Raw genomic sequence first — 20,964 nt, forward strand, 5'->3', positions numbered from 1 at the left:
CACTTTGTAGTTTATACAGCAATTTCTGTATGTTAATTTTATCTTTACAACAATGGAGAATGCTTTACCCCATAAAGTGGGTAGAGCAAATATCATTGTCTACCTTTTGCAGATGAGGAAAAAGACTCAGAGACCTGCTGCCACATGGCTAATAAGCATCAGAGCTGGGATGTGAGCCGAGATCTTTGGACTTCAAATCCAGTGTTATTTGCAATGCCTTGTTCCACTCTGCCATTTTAAAAAATAATCCTGCTATGGAACTGTCCTTTTCTAAATGTTCAGCTTAGATTTGTGCAACTCTAGATGTGGAAATGTTTTGTAGGTTCTTCTACTTCAAGTATATCCCTTTAGTGACAGTGTGGATTTATGTTGTTCTTTAGTCAAGTCTCAGGCCCACCCTGCAAAGGCAACCTGGCCTTTGCCTTCTGTAGAACAAACACTCACATTAAGCTAGGGTTGATATCGATGTGGGGTGGGGGAAAGGAGTAGGGGGGAGTAGAGAGAGAGACAGACAGAGACAGATAGACAGATGTGGAGAAAGAGAAGGAAATTTCATTGTTTTGTGGTTTTCCCTGCCTATACTCTTAACCCCTGCCTCAGCCAAAATCTCCTCCAGACTACTCATTATCCTGAAGATGCCATACATCTTAGCCTAGATCTTTTTTGTGCCCAAATTCCATAAAATGTTGGCTTCTTCATTTTCAAAAAGTCATCTTCCTGGAATAATCTTGAATCTCTTGTATTTGCAGGTGGATGGAAGTCTGTCTAGTTGAAGAACTGCCACCAACCACTGAACTGGAAGAAGGACTAAGAAATGGAGTCTACCTTGCAAAACTGGCCAAGTTCTTTGCCCCTAAAATGGTCTCAGATAAAAAGATCTATGATGTGGAACAAACGCGTTATAAGGTAACTGATTGGCTTTGGCTTCCAGCTAAACCCAACATTTTGTTCCCTTAACTGCTTTTACTTTGTTGGTGTTCTTGAGGGGATTTGGGGGAAGGGGAGGACAAGGCCCTCAAACCAGTTCCCAGAATTGGAAGTTTTGGGACTCTTAACAGTAATTTCCTTAAGCAACAGTAGTTTCTGGTAGAATTATTATTATCTGGAACTCTGATATTTTGGGCTTTCTTTACTCCCTTTTCATATCCCTCTCCCTTCTACTGTCACTTTTATGCTGTCCTTCATATTCTGCTTCAGTCATTTGTGAATTTTGTTGGTACCAGTAAAGAAAGGCACTCGTTCCACTTCTGCTTTCATTACAACAAAATTTATTTCTAATTCCTCATGTTTCCATTAAGGTTTTAAGTCATCAGCTGGGACTTGAACTTGTGGCCCTAAAAGAGCCAGTGCCAGTGTATTAAAACGATTAGAAATTGGCCACAGATGAGTGTGAGGCAGGCTTTCTGTTACGTTTGGTGTTTAAGAGAGACATGCTGTTGCTTTTTATGTGCAGTGAGCATAAGGAATTACGTGTTTCATAACTAATTTCATGAGGACTCTGAAGTGAAAGGCTGCTTTTGTCTCTCAGTGCATCCTTTGAATTCTAGAGGAATTCTTGGGTGTAGCAGTATCTGGGAGCAGGGGAGTAAGCAAATTGCAAACAAACAACAACTCGAATCTGCCAAAATTTATTAAGTGGCTATTATGTGGCAAATAACTGAGGGATACATAGGTGAAAAAGAGATACTGTCTTTGGCTACAGGGAGTACAGTCTAAGAAGTGAGATGTATGTATGTGAGATAGTGTGATCAGGGTACAGGAAAGATCTGGAAAAATGTTTGTAAGAAATTTGAGGACAGAGACATCACTTTGAACTGAGGAAAAGAAGAAGGCCTCAACTGGGCCTGGAAAGGAGAAGAAAGAGAATTTCCAGGTGTGGGAAAGGTGGAAAAAGTCAGCTCCAGGCAAGGGGAATAGCCTGCATGAATGTGGCAGGTGGGGAAAATGATGAACAAAGGCAGGGAAAAATGAGTCTTGGAGAATGCAGGAAGGAGAAATATTGTGAAAGAAAGGTGGGGAGGATGTTTGGAAGTGAATTGTGGAGGGCCTTAAATGCCAAAGATTTATAAAACACTCTCTATAATAAGTAGTTCTAAAATGAAGAATTAAAAATGTGGAACATGCTGCAGATGAATAATTATCTTTTATTTTAAAAAGAAATTATTAATTTAACAACTTTTATTCCTATGAAGCTAATCTCAGATGGCCAAGTCCTTATTTCTATAATATTTGAATTTAGTTGCTTCAATCAGAATGTGTCAGATCCCAAACTGAATTTGTTGTCTTTCCCTCCATGACAGTCAGCTTTTTTTTTTCTGATTTCTCTATCTCTCCTGATGGCATTATCATTTTCTCAGCCACCTATCTTTCATTAGGCCATAGATTTAGATCTGAAAAGGACAATAGAGGCCATAGATAAAAGGACCACAGTGGCCATCTAATCTAACTCCCTCATTTTTCAGATGAGGAGACTGAGCTTTAAAAAACTTAATTGGGGGCATCTAGGTTGCACAGTGGAGAGAGCACTGGCCTGGAGTCAGGAGGACTTGGGTTCAAATGTGGCCTCACACACTTGATACTAGCTGTGTGACCCTGAGCAAGTCACTTAACCTCAATTGCCTTGCCAAAAAAAAAAAGTTAATTGACTAGCTTATAGTCATACAGGTGGTGTCACAGGCTGAATTTGGACTCAGGTCTTCTGTATCTAAATCCAGCCAGCCTATCTACTAAATCATAGTATCTGTCTTCCAAGAGTTGAAATATTGGGGTTTCTTCTCTTTGTTCCCTATCAAGAGCTAGGTGGCACAGTGGATGAAATTAGGAAGACCTGAGTTTAAATGCAGACTCAGACATTTACTAACTGTGGGACTCTGGCTGGGCAGGTGATTGAACCTCTCTCCCTTAGTTTCATCAACTTTAAAATAGGCATCATAAATTGCACCTACCTCCAAATATCGTTGTGAGGATCGAGTGAGATAGTATTTGAAAAGTGCTTCGCGCTGTGCATGGCACATAGTAGGTGCTTAATAAATGCTTTGTTTCCTTCCTATCAGTAAATTCTTCCTATCCAATATCTGCCAATTGTACCTACATGATGTATTCTGTTCAATTAAGGGAGTGCCTACAATGTGCTTGGATCTGCAGACCTTTCCCAAAGGGAATTTAAATACAACTGGGAGCATACAATATGCACACAGATGAACAAATACAAGATCATTTGAGAAGGAATAGAGCACCTGCAACTTAGTGAGATCAGGAAAGGCTTTAGACTCTAAGAGGTAGAAGTGAGAAGGAAATACATTCAGCGGATGCAGAACAGCCTGTATAAAAACACCGAGGTGGAAAATAAGAGTGAGTGCCACATTTGGGGAATAGCAAGTAAGTTAATCCAGTTGGAACACAGAGTTGAAGTTGAGTGTGAAATAAGTATGGAAATTTTTTCTGGACCCTTACCATCAAGAGCCTCAAATGTCAAGCTTAGGAGTTTGTATTTGATCCTAGAGACAATTGGGATTCATGGAAGGGTCTTTTTTTTTTTAAATTGTATTTTATTTTTCCCCCCAATTACATGTTGAAACAATTTTTAAACATTTTTTCTAAAGTTTTGAGTTTCAAATTCTATCTTTCCCTCCCTTCCTCCCTCTTCCCTCCCTGAGCAATGGTAAGCAATCGGATATAGGTTATACACATGCAAGCATGTAAAACATTTCCATATTGGTCATTATGTACAAGAAGACTCAAATGAAAAAAAAGAATTTAAGAAAGAAAGTGATAAGTAACATGCTTCAGTCTGTATTCAAACAATATCAGTATGTTCTCTAGAAGCAGATAGTATGCTTCATCATTAGTCTTTTGAGCTTTTCCATCATGAGTCTTTTGGAGTTGTTTTAGATCCTTGCATTGCTGTGAAGAGCCAAGTCTATCAAAGTCAGTCATTGCACAACATGGCTGTTACTGTGTACAATGTTCTTCTGGTTCTGCTTACTTCACTCAGCATCAGACCATACAAGTCTTTCCAGGGTTTTCTGAAGTCAGCACATTCATCATTTCTTATTGCACAATAGTATTCCATTACATTCATATACCACAACTTGTTCAGCCATTCCCTAATTGATGGGCATCCCTTTGATTTCCATTTCTTAGCTACCACAAAAAGAGCTGCTATAAATATTTTTGTACAAATAGGTCCCTCCATTTTTTTGATGTCTTTGGGATATAGACCTAGCAGTGATATTGCTGGACCTAAGGGTAAGCACAGTTTTATAGCCCTTTGGGCATAGTTCCAAATTGCTCTCCAGAATGGTTGGATCAGTTCACGACTCCACCAACAGTGCATTAGTGTCTCAGTTTTCCCATATACCCTCCACATAGAAGATTCTTGATAAGGGGAATGACATTGTCTGATAAATTAGGAGTCTATGGCAATCATCCATGTATGAGGAATTTGACTGTAAGACTAGTATTTGAATTTAATTGCTCCCAAATTAAGCAAGAGATTAGTTGAATATGGGAGGAGAGAGAACAGGTGCAAACTTGGTGGTTACACTAATTAGTAAATGGTGTCCTCCACAGAAAAAGGGAAAATGGAAGGAGGGGTGAGTTGAAGAGGGATGTTAATGAATTCTACTTTGGATGTGTGAGTTTTGAGATTCCTATAGTATATCTAGGAGATGTTGACAAAGCAGTTGGTAATGGAGCTCAGGAGAGAGAGCCAGGCTAGATATATAGATCCCAAAGTCAGTCATCTGCTTAGACATGGTAGTTGAATCTTGAGGTGCTGGTTCCAATTCCCAAGAGAATAGGTGGAGGAGGGGAGAGGGAGAAAGATAGGGAGTGTGAAAGGAGGAGAAGGGGAAGAGGGAGACATAGGAGTAGTAAGGGGGAAGACGGCCAGGGAAGAGAGAGTGGACAGAGAAAGAGAAAAAGTGAGAAAGAAAAAACAAAAAGAGATAGAGACAGATCCTCTTAGGAAATTAGCCTTTGAGGACATGTACCATTAAGAAGAATGAAGAGGAGTCAGGCAGGTAAGAGGGGAAACAGGAAAGAGCAGGGAAACTGACTGGGGAAAGGTCAAAAGAGGTGGTTAGCAGTGTCAAAATGAAGATGAAGATGAAGACTAGGTCATCAGATAGGACCCAGTACTCCTAAGACTTCTTTGTAGCATTCCCTAGCTCTTCTTCCTGCCTGCCAAATCCAAGTAATTGCTCATACTCCCATGCTTCGGTGGCATTCTGTTTATAATTCTCCTGTAACTACTCCCACTGCCCACTGTGTGTACATACTTTGTCACTCCTAAACAATTATTTCCTTGAGTTCTCTGAAAACTGAAAAGTGCTACCTAAATGGAAGCTTTGGTTACTACTGAGGAACAGAACCAGGTCCTCTTTATCTGTATAGTATTTTAGAAATTTATATGCTAAGTACTTAGTTAATTAAATTCATTTCTATTTAAAGAAAATTGTAACTGAGTCTATTAATCTAATAAGTCTAAAACAGAAACCCACAGTAATTGAGTTACTCATTAACATGTATGTGAATTAGGTGAAGATTGAAATTTTCCACATTTATCACGTCACTTATTATATCATTCAACATTTCTTTAGATAGATTATTTTCACAGTTATAGCCTATGATTTAAAACATTTGGGTGGTTGTTTGTACTTTTCCCTCAAAGAAAGAAGAGGAAAATGTTAATGTAATGATTATGACTAATTTGAAAGGAAGAGTGGTATTGTGGTTGGTGAGCTGTCCTAGGCAGGAAGACCTGGGTTCGTTGAGTCACTTAACTCAGGGTTTCTGGCAACTCTAACAATAAATAGAGGAACAATTGCCCATTTCATTGGTAGAGGGAGTCTTCTCATTAAGAGTACCCTAAACAATGAGATCGAGGTATGTACTCTTCTTCTCCCTTACCAAAAGATCAAACTACAGCAGAGATAGTCTTTATGAGAGAATCATATGTTTCTGTTTGCAAATCCCAATGCATTCTGCTGTGAATAAGATAATGTATAAAAAAATTGTTTTTCTGAACCTTTAAAAACTACACAAATGTATGGTGATATAATAATAATAAGGTTTTAGTATCTCCACAGATGTTTGGATTTCATGTCTTCCATTTCATAGCACCATATTATCAAACCCTAAACTTTCCTTGTATAAAGAATCTTATTGAAAAAAGTAACTTTAAGATGAGTTTCATAAATTAAAACAGAATGGTCAAATTTTTTCATTGTTCTTTCCTGTGTGGTTTTTAATTATCTTTTCTTCTAATGGTAAACTATTTCCTGTAATTGAATATGAGTGTGCATATTTGGATATGAAAAAAATATACATGTATACGTTGGCATAGCTTTTTAATGATTTTTGTAGTATTAGTGATTATGCCAACAAGAACAATGAAGGCAAGTCTCCAAGAAGAAGAGAATTACCCAATCAAGTCATTCACATATTTTGCATATGTGATTAAGTGAGATAACTTCACATCTGGAGATTACACATGTTAAATCTTGACTTTTGTGTTCGTAGACTATTTTTTTCAGTTGTGTTTGACTCTTCGTGACCCCATTTGGAGTTTTCTTGGCAAAGATACTGGCGTGGTTTGTTGTTCCCTTCTCTAGTTTATTTTACAAATGAAGAACTGCTGCAGAGTTAAATGACTTGCCCAGGGTCTCACAGCTAATAAGTGTCTACTTTGAACTTGGATTTGAACTTGGAAATATGAATCTTTCTGACTTCAGGCTTGGCCCTGCACCACCTAGTGCCCTCAGAGACTATAGGATGACAGATTTAGAATTGGAAGGGACTTGTAAAGATTGTCTAGTCTAGGCCTCTCATTTTACAGATGAGGAAAATGAGTCCCAGAGAGGCAAACTGACTTGTTTGAGGTCCCTTTTGAGAGGCTCTTCAAACTTAAGGTGTCTTTTCTCCAATATAGTAACTGAGCTATCACAATACATTAAATAGACCTTTTTTCTCCTTTCAGTGGACTCCTTGTCTCTGCCTTGGACATCATATTTCAAGGCAAGGAAGGGGGGGACAGGGGAGAGATGAAATCTTGGAATTGAGATTTAAATGGCTATTTTTAAAAAAATGATGATGGAAGGGAAAGGATGCTTTCAACATCTAAGATTATAAGGAAACTCCTGTAGGCCCTGTGCAGTGATAGCACTGACAAAGTCTATTTGAGGACAAAGGTTTTTCATCCTATTTCAACTGCATTAATCCACAGACAGGCTGGATTCATTGGAAGAGAGATAATGGTGGGAGGAAGGAGGGGGAAAGGGAAGAAAATGGCAGAAGGAAGGAGGTTGTTGCCAGCTGTTGTGTGGGATCTTCCTCCTGTTACTAAAGAAAGGTAACTAATGTTCAAAAGGGAAAAGAGACAGTAAGAACCTGCCCCTCATTTACAGTCAAAAGGTGTTTTTTTTAGGGGGAGGTATGTCCAAAGTCTCATACCGGCATTAAAAATTACCTAGAATAAAAATGAAGTATAAAAACTGATTTTAAAGTTCTCTAGTTCTTGTCAGAATGAAATGAGACATATATTAGTGAACAGAAAGTTTAAGCTTCTTGTTCTGCCATTCAGTATTAAAGTACTTCTCAAAATCCCTTTCAGGTAGTATTACATTGTGGGGTCACAGCAGAAATGCTAAAATATGAGGGCACTAACTCTTGGCCAACTTTCTTGAACTGCCATCTAGAAATTGATGTATGGTGTATGGGTGTGGGTAGTGTTCAGGAAGACTAGAACCTTTGGCTTACTGACCCTTTTCCATCTACCTTTGGTGTCCACTTGTTATGCAGCTCTCACTTGTGGCTCCAAGTAGCTGTGGCATGTGCAGTGGCCACACTGTGGTAAAGCCCATATCGGCAGATGGACTAAACCAGGTTGAGGGTAACCAACAGGCTTCAAACCGAGCAGTGAGTCAGGGAGATGTCTACTCTACGCATGTAAAGACCTTCCAGTGGAATGTGTAGATAAGAATAATTTGTTCCAATGACCACGAAGGCAGCTAAAGCAGGCACTGTGGAGTGCTTAGATCCTGGTCAGACATTGAAGATGCTAAGGTCATCCACCGCAACCTGGGCCATTGCTAGTCATCCTGACTTTTGTCTTGCCACTGGACTTCAGTGACTCTGGAAGAGAGGAACTTTGTGCAACTCTGCTTCACTTAAATTCAATTCACATTGAGTCAAAACATCACCTGTGAAGTCTTTAGTTCTCTTCTAAAATGAAGGACAGCCACAGAATAGCAACAATAATACCAGAAATTGATGAATGAATTGTCAAGTATAGACTATCTCTCTATGGGCAAATTGGACTAAGACCTTAAAAGCTGTGGTTGGCGTGATTAGGCATGTCTTATCTTTGACTAAGAACTATGCTAGCAAGATATCTTGGGATTTGTGGGCTAGATTTCTTTCTTAAGGACCAATCCTTAAACCCAATTCACTCTGCCTCTCATTGATTGGCCAACAATAGGTCCCAGCCCAAGTACCATTTAGGAGTCATTGTTTGGGCCTAGATGATTCAGAGTGAATGTAAATAGCAATTGTTTCTATTTTGACCAGAAACCCTAAGGGTCTTCCCCTCCCAGATTGACTTTTTGTTTGTTTGTTTGACTAGGTCAAAGATGCCATTCTTTGTCTCATTTCTTACCCAGTCTTAATCACTGAATGGGCATTGCTTCAGTCAAACTAAGACCTGGGAAAGACCTTAGCTTAAAGAAGCAGAGTCTCCCACTGCATCAGGGCCATCTCCAGTCATCCTGATTTTTATCTTACCACTGGACCCAGATGGCATCAGAAGAGAAAGTGAGCCTGCTGATTGCATAGTCCTCCCTCATTTAAACCCAATTTTACTTAGCAGTCATGGCATTCCTGAAGAAGGAAGGACAAAAACAATGCTTTGTACACAATAGGTACTTAATAAATATTGGAATGAATGAATCTTCATGTCAGAGTGATACAGAGCTAGGTGATTTCCTTCTGGCATCAAGGTTCTAAGAATCCACAGCAAGTTAGTAATCAATCAAATGTGTTATTTTAGGATTGATGATTGAGTCTTTTGTTACTTAGAGCCATCAATATGTGATTTTGAGCTAAAAGCTACTGCAAGACTAAAATAGTCCATATCTTTTATGTCTGATACAAAAACAAACTCTTAACTAATTTTTGTGTGTAGAATAGGATTAAGTTAATGAAGCAAATTTATGCCCTCCTAGGGGAAGCAATATGATATCATGAAAATAGAATTGTGTTTTGTTGTTGCTGTGATTTCACTGGTATAGGGAACTCCCAGTAAGTAAACACACTCTACAATGCAGATTGCCACCTGCTCTGCAATTTAGTCTTAGGGAGTTTCCTGAGATTCTGAGAGGATGAATGACTGCCCAGGCTCACATAGGTAGTAAGTGTCCAAGGCTGGACCACCCTACATCTTAATCCTCTGACTCTCATACCATCTCTCTACACACTATGCTATACTGACAATCCTAGATTAGAAGTTAATACATCTGTATTTCTGTCCTGTGTTGGTCACTTTACTGTCTCTTGAACTAAACAATCTCCTAGGTTCCTTTCATCTCTTATATTTTCATAGTTTCCATGGATTTAACTGGAAGGGATCTGAGATCATTTAGCCTACGAAATTTTAATCTAGGTTCTGCCTACTTTGTTGAATCCAATAAACCTTTATTTATTAGAAATGGTATTCCAGTCATTATGCTAGGGACTTAACAAATATTATTTCATTTGATTCTCATAACAACATTGTGATGTAGGTGCTGTTATTATCCCCATTTTACAGTTGAGGAAACTGAGGCAAACAGAGGTTAAATGATATGCCTGAAGTCACACAGCTTAATGTGTCAGAGGCCAGATTTGAACTTGAGTCTTCCTGATTCAGTGCTGCATCCATATCACTTAGCTGTATTTCAATATAATTGATTTCCTTTGTAAGCCTATGTATTTTATTTTATTTTATTTCATACATTTAAAAACATTATTCTGGGCAGGGGTCCAGAGGCTTCACCAGACTGCTGAAGGAGTCTTTGACTCCAAAAAGAAGTACTCAGATCTAGTCCAATCCATTCATTTTACTGATGAGGCAGCTGAGGGCCAGAGAGTTTGTGACTTGCCTAAGGTCTCACAGGCAGCAAGTAGAATAGTCAGGATTTGAATCTGTACCCTTTGCCTCCCAATCCAGTGCTTTTTCTTGTAATAGAATGGAGACTGGGTATGGTGGTCCACACCTGTAATCCCTGCTTCTGGGAAAGGCTGACACCTGGTGTATTGTTTGAGTTTCAGAGTTCTGAGCTTGCAGTAGCTGTAAAGTGAATTAGGTATCTAAGTCCAGGACGAATAGTGTAAACTCAAGAGCAAGGAATGGGGGTGGGAAAGGGATGGTAAGTTGGAAAATAGAGAAGGTTCAAACTTCCATACCAATCAATATTGGTATTTAGCCTTTGAGCATCTACCACACTGTCAGTCTGGGAAAGATGGGGAGACCCAGTCTTTAAAAGAAAAAGAGAGAGAGAGAAAAAGAAAGAGAGAGAGAGAGAGAGAGAGAGAGAGAGAGAGAGAGAGAGAGAGAGAGAGAGAGAGAGAGAGAGAATAGAGTACTTTCTGTAATTGTATTTGTCTACCATTACTGGAAACGTTCCAGTTGATGCTAGGTAGTCATGTAGAGTGGATTCATTCATCAGACACAGGATTGGAATACTTGATCTCTGAGGATCCTTTCAAGTCTATAACTGTATAATCTATAGAAATTTATCTTCAGAATGAACTCTTTGGAAAATCTGAGTTAGCACCAGCAAGCAAGTTCTTGACTGAGTAAGTTACATCAGCCTTGGCAAAGTGACACGAGCATCTAGGTCTAACATGTAAGTCTGGCAAAATTTCTCTGTCTGTCCAAAATGTCAATAGGATAAGCTTATTAATATTGGAAACATCCATTTTTATTGGGAGAAGGGGCAGCTAGAGTAATAAAGGAAATTTTAGTTAAGATATTCATGACAGTATTTAATACCTTCTTTTAAAACTCTCTCAGGATCATTTCTAATAAGTGCAAAGGTGTACTTTGACTGTGAAAACAGCATTAATTGCAAAAAAAATTTTTTAAAGCTATTACTATGTGCCAGGCACTGTTTTGTGCTGGGAATAGAAAGATACTATACAGACTCTATTCTCCAATAGCTCATAGTCTAACAGAGAAGAACCATATGCATAAAGAGCAATAAAGAGAAGTGGAAGTAAATGGAAAGAAGTCCAAAGAAAGTACTGTGAAAAATTTGGTGTGAGAATTGTGGCTACTATCAAGGAGTGCACATATATACATATGAATTTTATTTTTCTTGCCTTTTAATGGGTTGGGGAGGGGGATGAATGAGGGGGAGAATTTGAAACTGGAAATATAATATTGAATTTAAAAAATATTTTTTAAAAAAAGAGTCATCAGAGTTGGGATGTCAAAGAAAGGAAGTGATTTAACAAATGAAGTTGGTTGAGGAGGCCATTACTGAAAAGAGTAGTCAGTGAATGCAAAAACATGGCCACTAGAAGGAAGGAAGAACAAGAATGAAAGATCTAGAATACAGAGGTCTAGAATTCGTGTTATGAAATAGAACTGGAGAAGGTAGATTGGAGTCAGAATTGTTTGTTCTCCTGGAGGCCAGAAGCAAGTGAAATTTGGAAGTTTATTTAAAGTGAAATTAGCCTCCAATAAGCCTTTAACACATTAGACAAAAAGGTGGGTTTCAGAGATAGCTTACCTCCTCATACTTTGTATTTTCAACAAGGTTAACTTTTCCTTAGCAGATTTCTTTATTTTTCTACCACCATATGCTTTTCCATGAGCGAAATGCTACAGGTAAATGTTTTTTTTGGGGGGGAAATCTTTGATTGGAGGGAACATATAATATTTCTTTACATATAAGAAAACAATTTTATTTTTAAAACTAGGTATTTTTAAATAATTTTGTTTTTATTGTATCTACAAATGTGTTAGTCAATGTATATTTTACTTTCAGTTAATAAATTTGAGCTTTTATTTAAAAAAAGGGAAAAAAGTTTTTGGATGCCCGGATCAGAAGTTTATACTTTTTTTTTTTGGTAAGCAGCCACAGAGAATTTTTTTTTCCTAATGAAATGACATGATCAGAGTAATGAATTAGGAAAATCACCTGGGCAGTGTCATGAAAGACTAGAGAAGGAATAGTCAGGACAGAAGACCAGATAGGAAGCTGTTGTAATAGCCTAGGAAGGAGACCCAAATACCCAAATTAATGTGGTTGTAGAAAAGTGGGAATAGCTTTGAATGAGATGCTATTATAGAAAAGATAGGATTTGATAACTGATTGGATGCATGAGATGAGACATGAGGAGGAGTCGGAGCTGACTCTAAAGTTATGAGCTTTAGTGTCTTGGAAGGTAAATGGTGGTTCTATCAATAGAAGAAGAAGAGTTAGGGGAGGAGGCTAATTTGGTAGAGGAGATGAGTTCAGTTTTGAATATGTTGTGTTTGACATGCTGGTTGGGATGTCAAGATGGAAATGTGAACTGGATTTATAGAAAGACTATAGGTGAAGAGGGAAAGAATAAGGTAAAGGACAGAATCTTGTGGGAGACATAGATGTGTGTATAAGGAGCAAGAGGATGATGATGATCCTTAAAAGGAGACACAGAAGGATCAATCAGAAAGATAAGAGCAGAACCATGAAAATGCAGGATCATGGAAGTCAAGGGAGGAAATTAGATCATGGATGAAGTGGCCCATGGTGTCAAATATAGAAAAATCAAACAGGTTGGGGATAAAAAAGCAGCTATTGGATTTAGCATTAAGGTCATTGGGGATCTTAGGTAGAATTATTTGTGTCACTAAACAACCTCTACATGGGAAAGGGTTGATGAATGGGTTCAAGGGATGAGGAAATGGAGGCATCCTAGGTAGACAACCCATTTTTAGAACTCTGACAATAAAAGAGAGGAGAAAATATGAAGATAACTCAGGGGGAATGGCAAAGTCAAGGGAAGAACTGAGGGTCCCTGGTGACATCCCAGTTTATTCTACTTCTCATTTTCCTAGTTCCCTTTCTTCCCTCCCCTCTCTTCCCCTTTGTTCATCTTCTCTCTCTCTCTCTCTCTCTCTCTCTCTCTCTCTCTCTCTCTCTCTCTCTCTCTCTCTCTCTCTCTCTCTCTCTCTCTCTCTCTCTCTCTCTCTATATGTTTTATGTGAAGATTGAAGTTATGTGAAAGAAACTGTACAGGATGGGATCTATTATAGTGGGGGTCAGGGAAGTGGTTGTTCTGAGAAAGGATATTCTCTTCCCTCAAACTGGATAGATATTGAAGCTCTCTGGAACTTCCACTCAGTCTTCTAAAACTCTTAATCATCTTGATGTAGGTAGGTTCCTGAAAGTGAGTGTACAGGATATGGAGTTGGAGATTTGAGAGAATATTTGGAAGAGCTATCCTGGGAATGTGATCCAACACATAAAAGATGAAGTAAAGGATTATCTACAAAGCAGTGATGGCCCAGTTGAGGTTGGATAGTATAAATTTTTGGTGGACCAGCTCAATTTCATGAATTCCTACAAAAGAATTTCATGTCTCAGGAATGGTAATGTAATCAAGGTATGGTAGGAGTTGTCCAGGGCTAAAGGTAGCAGAAGGTTGAGAGGACAAGAGATTCAAGGGTAGAGTGGAATGTAATATTGAAGTGGCCAGCCATAGGGTCAAGGACTAGATAGGGAGGAAATGAGCCAAGAATAGTTCTGTTAGACTAGAAGAATAAATAGAACTTGAGAGACTACTGCTAGGCTTCTATCCCTAAAATCATTGTTCCAGAGCTGGAAGGGACCTTAGACATCATCTATTTCAACCCACGCATTTTATAGAAGAAGAATAAATATCAGAAGTGGGATTTGAGCCCAGTTCATCCAACTCCACATCTAATGAACGCTCTTTCCACCACACCTGTCAGTCAGTTAACTAACAAAAATTTATTGAGCACTTAAAATTTGGAGATACAAATAACAGCAAAAACAGCCCTTGCCTTAATAAAGCTAAAGTTCGAACAAGGGGAAAAAACACATGAAACTAGATACACACAAAATATATGTAGAATAGATAGGAAGTATACCAGTCATAGTGATCAAAGATCACAGTGAGGGAAAGAATGGTGTTAAACTGTATTGCTGGGATTAAAGGGGCTTAAAATTTGCAATTGAAAGCAAGAGTCATTTTTATTTTGTGAGTTTATAGAAAGAAAGTACCAAGTTGGCATGCTTCCAAGGAGACAGAATGGTGTATTGGATAGAGAGAGCAAGCCTTAAGTCAAAAGGATCTGGGTTCAAGTCCCACCTCTGATACATACTGGCTGTGTGACAATTCTTTAAGACAACAGTTTGCAGAGTCAGTACTGACTTGTATTGGTAGAAGGAATTTCCTCATTTGGGAATTCTGTATTCCAAAGAAGTCACAGTTCCAGTAAAAAAAAAAAAAGGAGAGGGAGGTGGGGAATTTGGTTTAGCTGAAGGCACTCATGGGAGCCCAGAGGTGGAGGCAGGGACAACAGGAAAAAGTTGCAAGGGCATTCTCTCTATTCCGGAACTGAAACTCCAAAGGAGTATTGGGAAGGGATGTAGGACAATGAGGACTGTCACTAGGGAACCTCAGTCCCTCTGGTATTCAGACAGTGGCACAAGAAGTGATCCACCTTGGTGAGACATCATTCCTACGACTTGTCTCTTGGAGATCTAAAGCTCTCACTATGACTCCTGGGTCCATACTTAAGGGCAACTCAAGGATGGGGCAATTGGGTGTTTTATAGGGGTGAGGGGAATTCCATTAAGATAGGATTAATTGGCTTCCTACTACTGAGATTATAGACAGAGAGACACCAATCAACTAAGGAGCCATACTAAATTTCTCTTCTGGAAATTACCAGGCACAGTAGAAATAGATATGAGAGTTTGAGAAGAGCATCAGGGCAAGAGATGGAGGAGCGGGGAGGCAGAGGAAATGGGGCTAGCCTTGTCGGATAGAGACTCATTTTTGCTTACAATAAACAATTTTAGAGGAATAATATAATGAGAGAGATAGGATAGGAGATTGTGATCAGAGAGGGAAATTTCAAGGCAAGGTTAAATGATTTTGAATGATGGATTTTTAAAAAATAATGAATATGGGATAGATATGACAGTAAAATTATCTGAGCATTAATCAACAATTTCTTAACTCTAAAAATGAACAAAAGTTTTCAACTCAGTTTTAAGAGCACTAAATTGATTGAGAACCAGCATTTTATCTATTTTATCACTCAGTCTCCCTGGGACTCAGTTTCCTTATCTGTAAAATAATAGGAGTTGTACTAGATGATCTCTTTAAGGCTCCTTCTAGTTCAAAATCTCATGATGCTGCAAGAGATCTCTTTCCTTTTTTGGGGGAGTTCAGGATTTGTTCATTTCTGTCTTGGCATTTTTCCTTTATTCTGTAGAGTATTACTTTGTTCAGAGAGCTATGCTTGGACTATGAAAAACCTAATAATAGCTGATAAAAACTGAAGGACTTTTTTTGGCTTAGACTCTTGTAGAGTCATACCAGGAAAGAAGAGTAGGTGTTCTCTATTCATGTCTCTGCCCTTAGAAAAATGAAATAAATTACTCATTTACTAAATCATGTGGAATGGAATGTTGAAAAAAGCGATTTGTAGCTGAGATTTCTAATCTCCTTAATTTGTGCCTCTATATATGCATATCCACTGAGCAGCAAGTATTTATTCTATACATCCTTAATTCCAAGCACTTTACTAGGTACCATAGGGAATAGAGAAGAAGTAAAGATATTGTCTCTGTCGATACAGTTTGACAATTGTTGTTTTTCAGTCACGTCCAACTCTTCATGACCCAATGTGGGGTTTTCTTGGCAAAGATCCTGAAATGGTTTGGCGTTTCCATCGCCAGCTCATTTTATAGTTGAGGAAACTGAGGCAAACAGTTAAATGACTTGCCCAAGGTCACACAGCTAGTAAGTGTCTGAGGCTGGATTTGAACTCAGGAAAAGGACTCTTTCTGATTCCAAACCTGACACTATCCACTGCACCACCTAGCTGCCTCTAGCTGGCAGTTATTACTAATGTACTAAATTGCATGATGTTTTGTAACTATGTATACACATGGGATCACAGATCTAGCATTAGAAAGAGCATAAAGAGGTCATTTAGTCCAGTCCCCTCATTCTCCACATGAGGAAACTGACTCTGAGAGAGGTAAGTGACTTGCTCAAGGCCACATAGATATTAAGTAGCCTATAGGCAAACTCAAGTCCTGTAACTTGATATTCATCACTCTTCCCACTTCGCTACTGGAAAGATATCTGTTCATATTTCTAAGTAAAGGTTATTTTATTACAAAGAGGAATTTCACCTGTGTGTATCAAATTGTTAAACAGACTATATGGGTTTTAGGAATCCAAGGCCTGGCTTGGAAAAAAAAGAGGGGGAAAAATCTGCATGTGTAGGATGTTTTGGGTATGTGAATAGTGATATACTTGTTGTAGCTCAAATACAGCAGCTGATTAATTGTTTTATCCCTAAGCTTCTGGTTTTGTTGGCCATCTCTTAAGCAGTATAATGATTATATTCTTAAATGCTCTTTAGGGTCATTAGCCTGCAATATGTAATGTTAGTACATCAAAAGAATAAGAAAACTAACAGTAGGTTCCTAGAAAACAAAAGAATAAAGAGAAGGGCAGTTTGTCACTTCTCTTTTAATGTGTTTAAAGCTTGTAATGAATACTAGCAGCAGCCTAAGTTATCTCCTCTTCAAAAAATGAAACGTTAAGGCAAAGAATCTGGAACAGCAGGTCAACAGAGCCAGAAACAGTGAATGGACAATGAAAGACTAGCTGGGAGGTGACACTGGAAACCGTCAGAATTTTTTGAGGAGGACAGGAAAAAGAAGAGTGAATATCTCCTGATCAGCTAGGTCAAGATTAGCCAGATAAACTACATATGTGACTTAAGAGGGTTAAGTATGTGCATTAAGTTTTCAAAAATTTCGTATTTTGAAATAAAACTATGCAGTATATCTTCCTCTATTGCTTTTATTTACCCTTACTCGTGCTGAGGTAATAAATCATAAGTACATAGGTACCTTTTCTTCTATCTCTGTTGGTCTAGTTTATGCCTTCTTGAGATCATTAGGCTGACCATTCACTGCTTCCAAATACCTGGTCACTTTCCTCATCTCCTGGCAGCAGTCTGAGATGAGATAAAAAAAAAAAAGCCTGGTTAAGAATTAATTAAAAACCATAAAGTGACAGTTCATATCATATTTGGTAAAAAGAAGGCTGAAGATGAAATAGATGAACTTTGAATGCAGAGACAGACATTTGCAGACATATCTAATGTGGAGATTTGTTTTGTTGGACTATGCATGTTTAAGATGACAGTCTTTTTAAAATGATTATTCAGTTGGAGTGGGGGGTAGTGGGAGGAATAGAGTATTAATGGGTGTAAAAATAAATAAATTTATTTTGAGATAAAGACACAATGAAAAGCCCCCCCAACAAAAAAAATGTGGCAAAACTCTAATATAATATAGATGGTTGGTGGCCTTCAGCTGTAACCTAGTCCCCTTTGATATACCTCAACTACGCCTAGAAAAAGAAGCAATTCATTACTATATTCCTTAGAGAAATATAACACGTAGATATCTTGTTGAAGAGCATAATTTTAAATGGCTTATGCTTTTCTGTATTCTTTCCCTTTCCATTAGAAATCAGGACTTCATTTTCGTCATACAGATAATACTGTGCAATGGCTGAGAGCAATGGAATCCATTGGGCTCCCTAAGGTAAGCACTGACATTCTTAAACTTGAGGGCATGCCCAGCAAGGAACTTTCTCAGAGATTCTAGTCTTAATTAACTCCACATATATTTTGGATTGAATTGAAATAGTTTAATCTAATGAAACAAAAGCAACAACAGTTATTTCTCCTACCCCCTGTAAGAATTATGAAAAATAATTTTAAAAATGGTTATGACTTAGGGATGATCTCACATGAAGGTAAGAAGAAAGAACTGTATTACCTCTTTAGGGGCCCATGCTTCCATGAAAACCATTATGGCAAAGCAAATTTAAAATAAATTTTGAATTTTTTTCAGTGCTCTGTGTGTGTGTGTGTGTGTGTGTGTGTGTGTGTGTGTGTGTGTGTATGTCTATGCATGCGTGCATGCTCAGTATCTAATATATATTATTTGGAGTTGCTGATATGCATTTACAGAGGAGTTTCCTCACCATGGATTTCCCTAAGCCATCAAAATCAAAAGTCAGACACATAATTATATAGATACCTTATATATCTATGCAGATGTGTCTACATAAACATACATTTATAAAAGCTACCTAAGAATCTAAAAAGGGTTGTGAAATGCTTTCTTTTTAAAGATTTTTATATACAGCTTCAGTTTTTCTTGAAATAATCTATTTTGAGGGCATCTAGGTGGGTCAGTGGATAGAGCGCTGACCCTGGAGTTAGGAGCACCTGAGTTCAAATCTGGCCTCAAACACTTGACACTTACTAGCTGTGTGACCCTGGACAAGTCACTTAACCCTGATTGCCTCGCCATAAAAGACAAAAAATTTTTTCAGCACTTTTCCCTTTGAGTTAGCATATTTTCCTTATGGTTATGTTGGTTACTTATCCTGGTAAGATTAACTTGAGTTTTCTCAATTTCAAGTATTAATATAAATTTCCCCTACTTTATGGAATGAATGTATTCCAGGAAAGTTGACTAAAATGTGACTCTCATTAATCTTCATCACATCATATGCATGATATCTGGGAGGGAAAAAAAATTTTAAGTTGAAAAAATTTGGCATAGAGGAGGTTAATATGGTCACCAGCTCAGTATCATATGGGTTGATGTTTGCTAGATTTACTATAGCTAGATGCTATTATGTGCCAGGCTCTGTGCTAATCACTTTACGTTTATTATCTCCTTTGATCCTCACAATAACTCCGGGAGATAGGTGCTATTGTTATCCCTATTTTACAGATGAGGAAACTGAAAGTAACTTAATGGAAAATTGAAAAGGTCCTAGACTCCATATTCACAGTACATGAGACTCCCTCCTCCTTTCTTCAATGTAGGTTTACACTTCACCAGTGTAACATGTGAACATGTATGATCAATGTATGATCTACTCCAATCTGAAAATTATTATAAAGCCTTTGCTTTCTGTAAAATGAAGTTATTACCCTGCTTCATCAATTTGACTTGTCCCCGACTTCTCACATGACTTATGGACATGCCTTCAGAACTCAATTTCTAAACTTGTTATTAAATCTTTGAATAGTACGTTCTCATTGATAAGTTAAGGAATCCATTCTTTTGCTATTTAGAATTCAGTTCTAATAACCTATCCCCATCAAACTTGCTTATCTTTAAATATAAAGGCAAGTTCTGGAGCAAAATCTACTTGATTGATTCATTTCATTGAAGTAGGTACTGGTACTCTTTCTTGTTCCATAGCTTGTCCATAAATGATCCACTCAATCTTTTGTATTTTCTTGAATGTGAGTATAGCATTTTGGATGTCCATTTGTTTTCCCTCACTTGTAAATGACCATCATTTTTCTTACAGATCAATTTAGGAAAGGGAAATGATGATTTCAGAGAAGTTATACCTTTCTCAGATCCATAGGGTCTGTGAAAATAGTAATCTTATAAACAGATGAGTTCTTGAGGTGAAAACATCATTCAGTGCAATCTCAGTGGCATTTTCGCCCTTCAGTACTGTCAGTCTTTTGGGAAAGCACTTTTTTCATGTTCCTCTGAACATGAGGAAAAGCTACCATTTATGCAGAATGAAACAACATTGATAATAGATGTGTCTGTAAAGTATACAAAAAAATCAAGTTTCTCTAAATGAATATTCACTAATGCTCATTAAATACTTTCAATCTAACAAGGACAGTCCAAATCTAATTGTTTTGAAGAATATATGAGTATTTTTTAAATTTTGAAGGGCTTACTAAAGACTAAATATTAGTGCCTCTTTATTTTTCAGATCTTTTATCCAGAAACAACAGATGTCTATGATCGGAAAAACATACCTCGAATGATTTATTGCATTCATGCACTAAGGTAGGAAAAAAATATAATGTAACACAAGTCACCATAACTGGTTGATTTTAAGCAAAATTAAGTCTTTCTTCTGAATGTTTTGGTCGAAAACCTCCTTATTAGATACTTTAAGTTTACTGATTCAAAACTTAATGATGTATTTTTATATTTCCTTTCATTGTAATTTTAAGTCAATGAAATTTTTTGAGTTGTGATGCTTTTATCCTTCCAAATACACACAAATTTAGTCTGCTTGTAACAACTTCAATGAAATGTAAATAATTGCCACTATGTTGATTTTTCTATTCTTTTATTCACAAATACTTGAATATTTCATTAAATTTCTAAGACAAGTGGTATCTTTTGTCCACCTATTCAATAAAAAGGATATGTATGCTGAGAGTTTTGTGGAGAGAAGTTCAAAAGTAACTTTATTATGTAATTTATGCTAATTTTGTAAAATTAATTATTATATTAGGATTTGGTATTTCATAAAAGGGGAAACATGTAAATTCAATTATAATTCTATATAAGTTACCAAAAGATGGGATTATAGAAAGGATGATTGGAAACATTTATTACATGATTTTAGATATCGTGCCATCATACTTAATAATTTCAATATTGTCTAATTACAATTTAAAATTAGGCCTACAACATCTGCTTTGTATTTCCTGTTAGTTGAAGTCTTTTTGCTGGCATATAAAATACTTAGGAGTTTATATTAACTTCTTCCTAACTCTTTTGCCTTATTTCCTGTCAAAAGGAAATGATTTCTCTAGTTGTTCCATATGGAGTTAAACTTCTTAAAGTGAGTTTGGGTTATGAT

The 20,964-nt window shown here is 37.4% G+C and overlaps 1 protein-coding gene across 2 annotated transcripts in view; it reads left to right on the top strand.

Annotated features, from left to right (window-relative positions):
• The window catches only part of IQGAP2 (IQ motif containing GTPase activating protein 2), a 391,728-nt gene that overhangs the window by 220,554 nt on the left and 150,210 nt on the right, over positions 1 to 20,964 (top strand). For both annotated transcript variants that reach the window (XM_020998497.1, XM_020998498.1), the window contains exons 3-5: positions 750 to 906; positions 17,781 to 17,858; positions 20,080 to 20,156. In XM_020998497.1, the coding sequence (XP_020854156.1) occupies positions 750 to 906; positions 17,781 to 17,858; positions 20,080 to 20,156 (312 nt within the window). The remainder of the gene's footprint in view (positions 1 to 749; positions 907 to 17,780; positions 17,859 to 20,079; positions 20,157 to 20,964) is intronic.

Source organism: Phascolarctos cinereus, unplaced genomic scaffold (assembly GCF_003287225.1).
Source record: "Phascolarctos cinereus isolate Bilbo 61053 unplaced genomic scaffold, phaCin_HiC Scaffold_4;HRSCAF=312, whole genome shotgun sequence".
Taxonomy (NCBI): Eukaryota; Metazoa; Chordata; class Mammalia; order Diprotodontia; family Phascolarctidae; genus Phascolarctos; species Phascolarctos cinereus.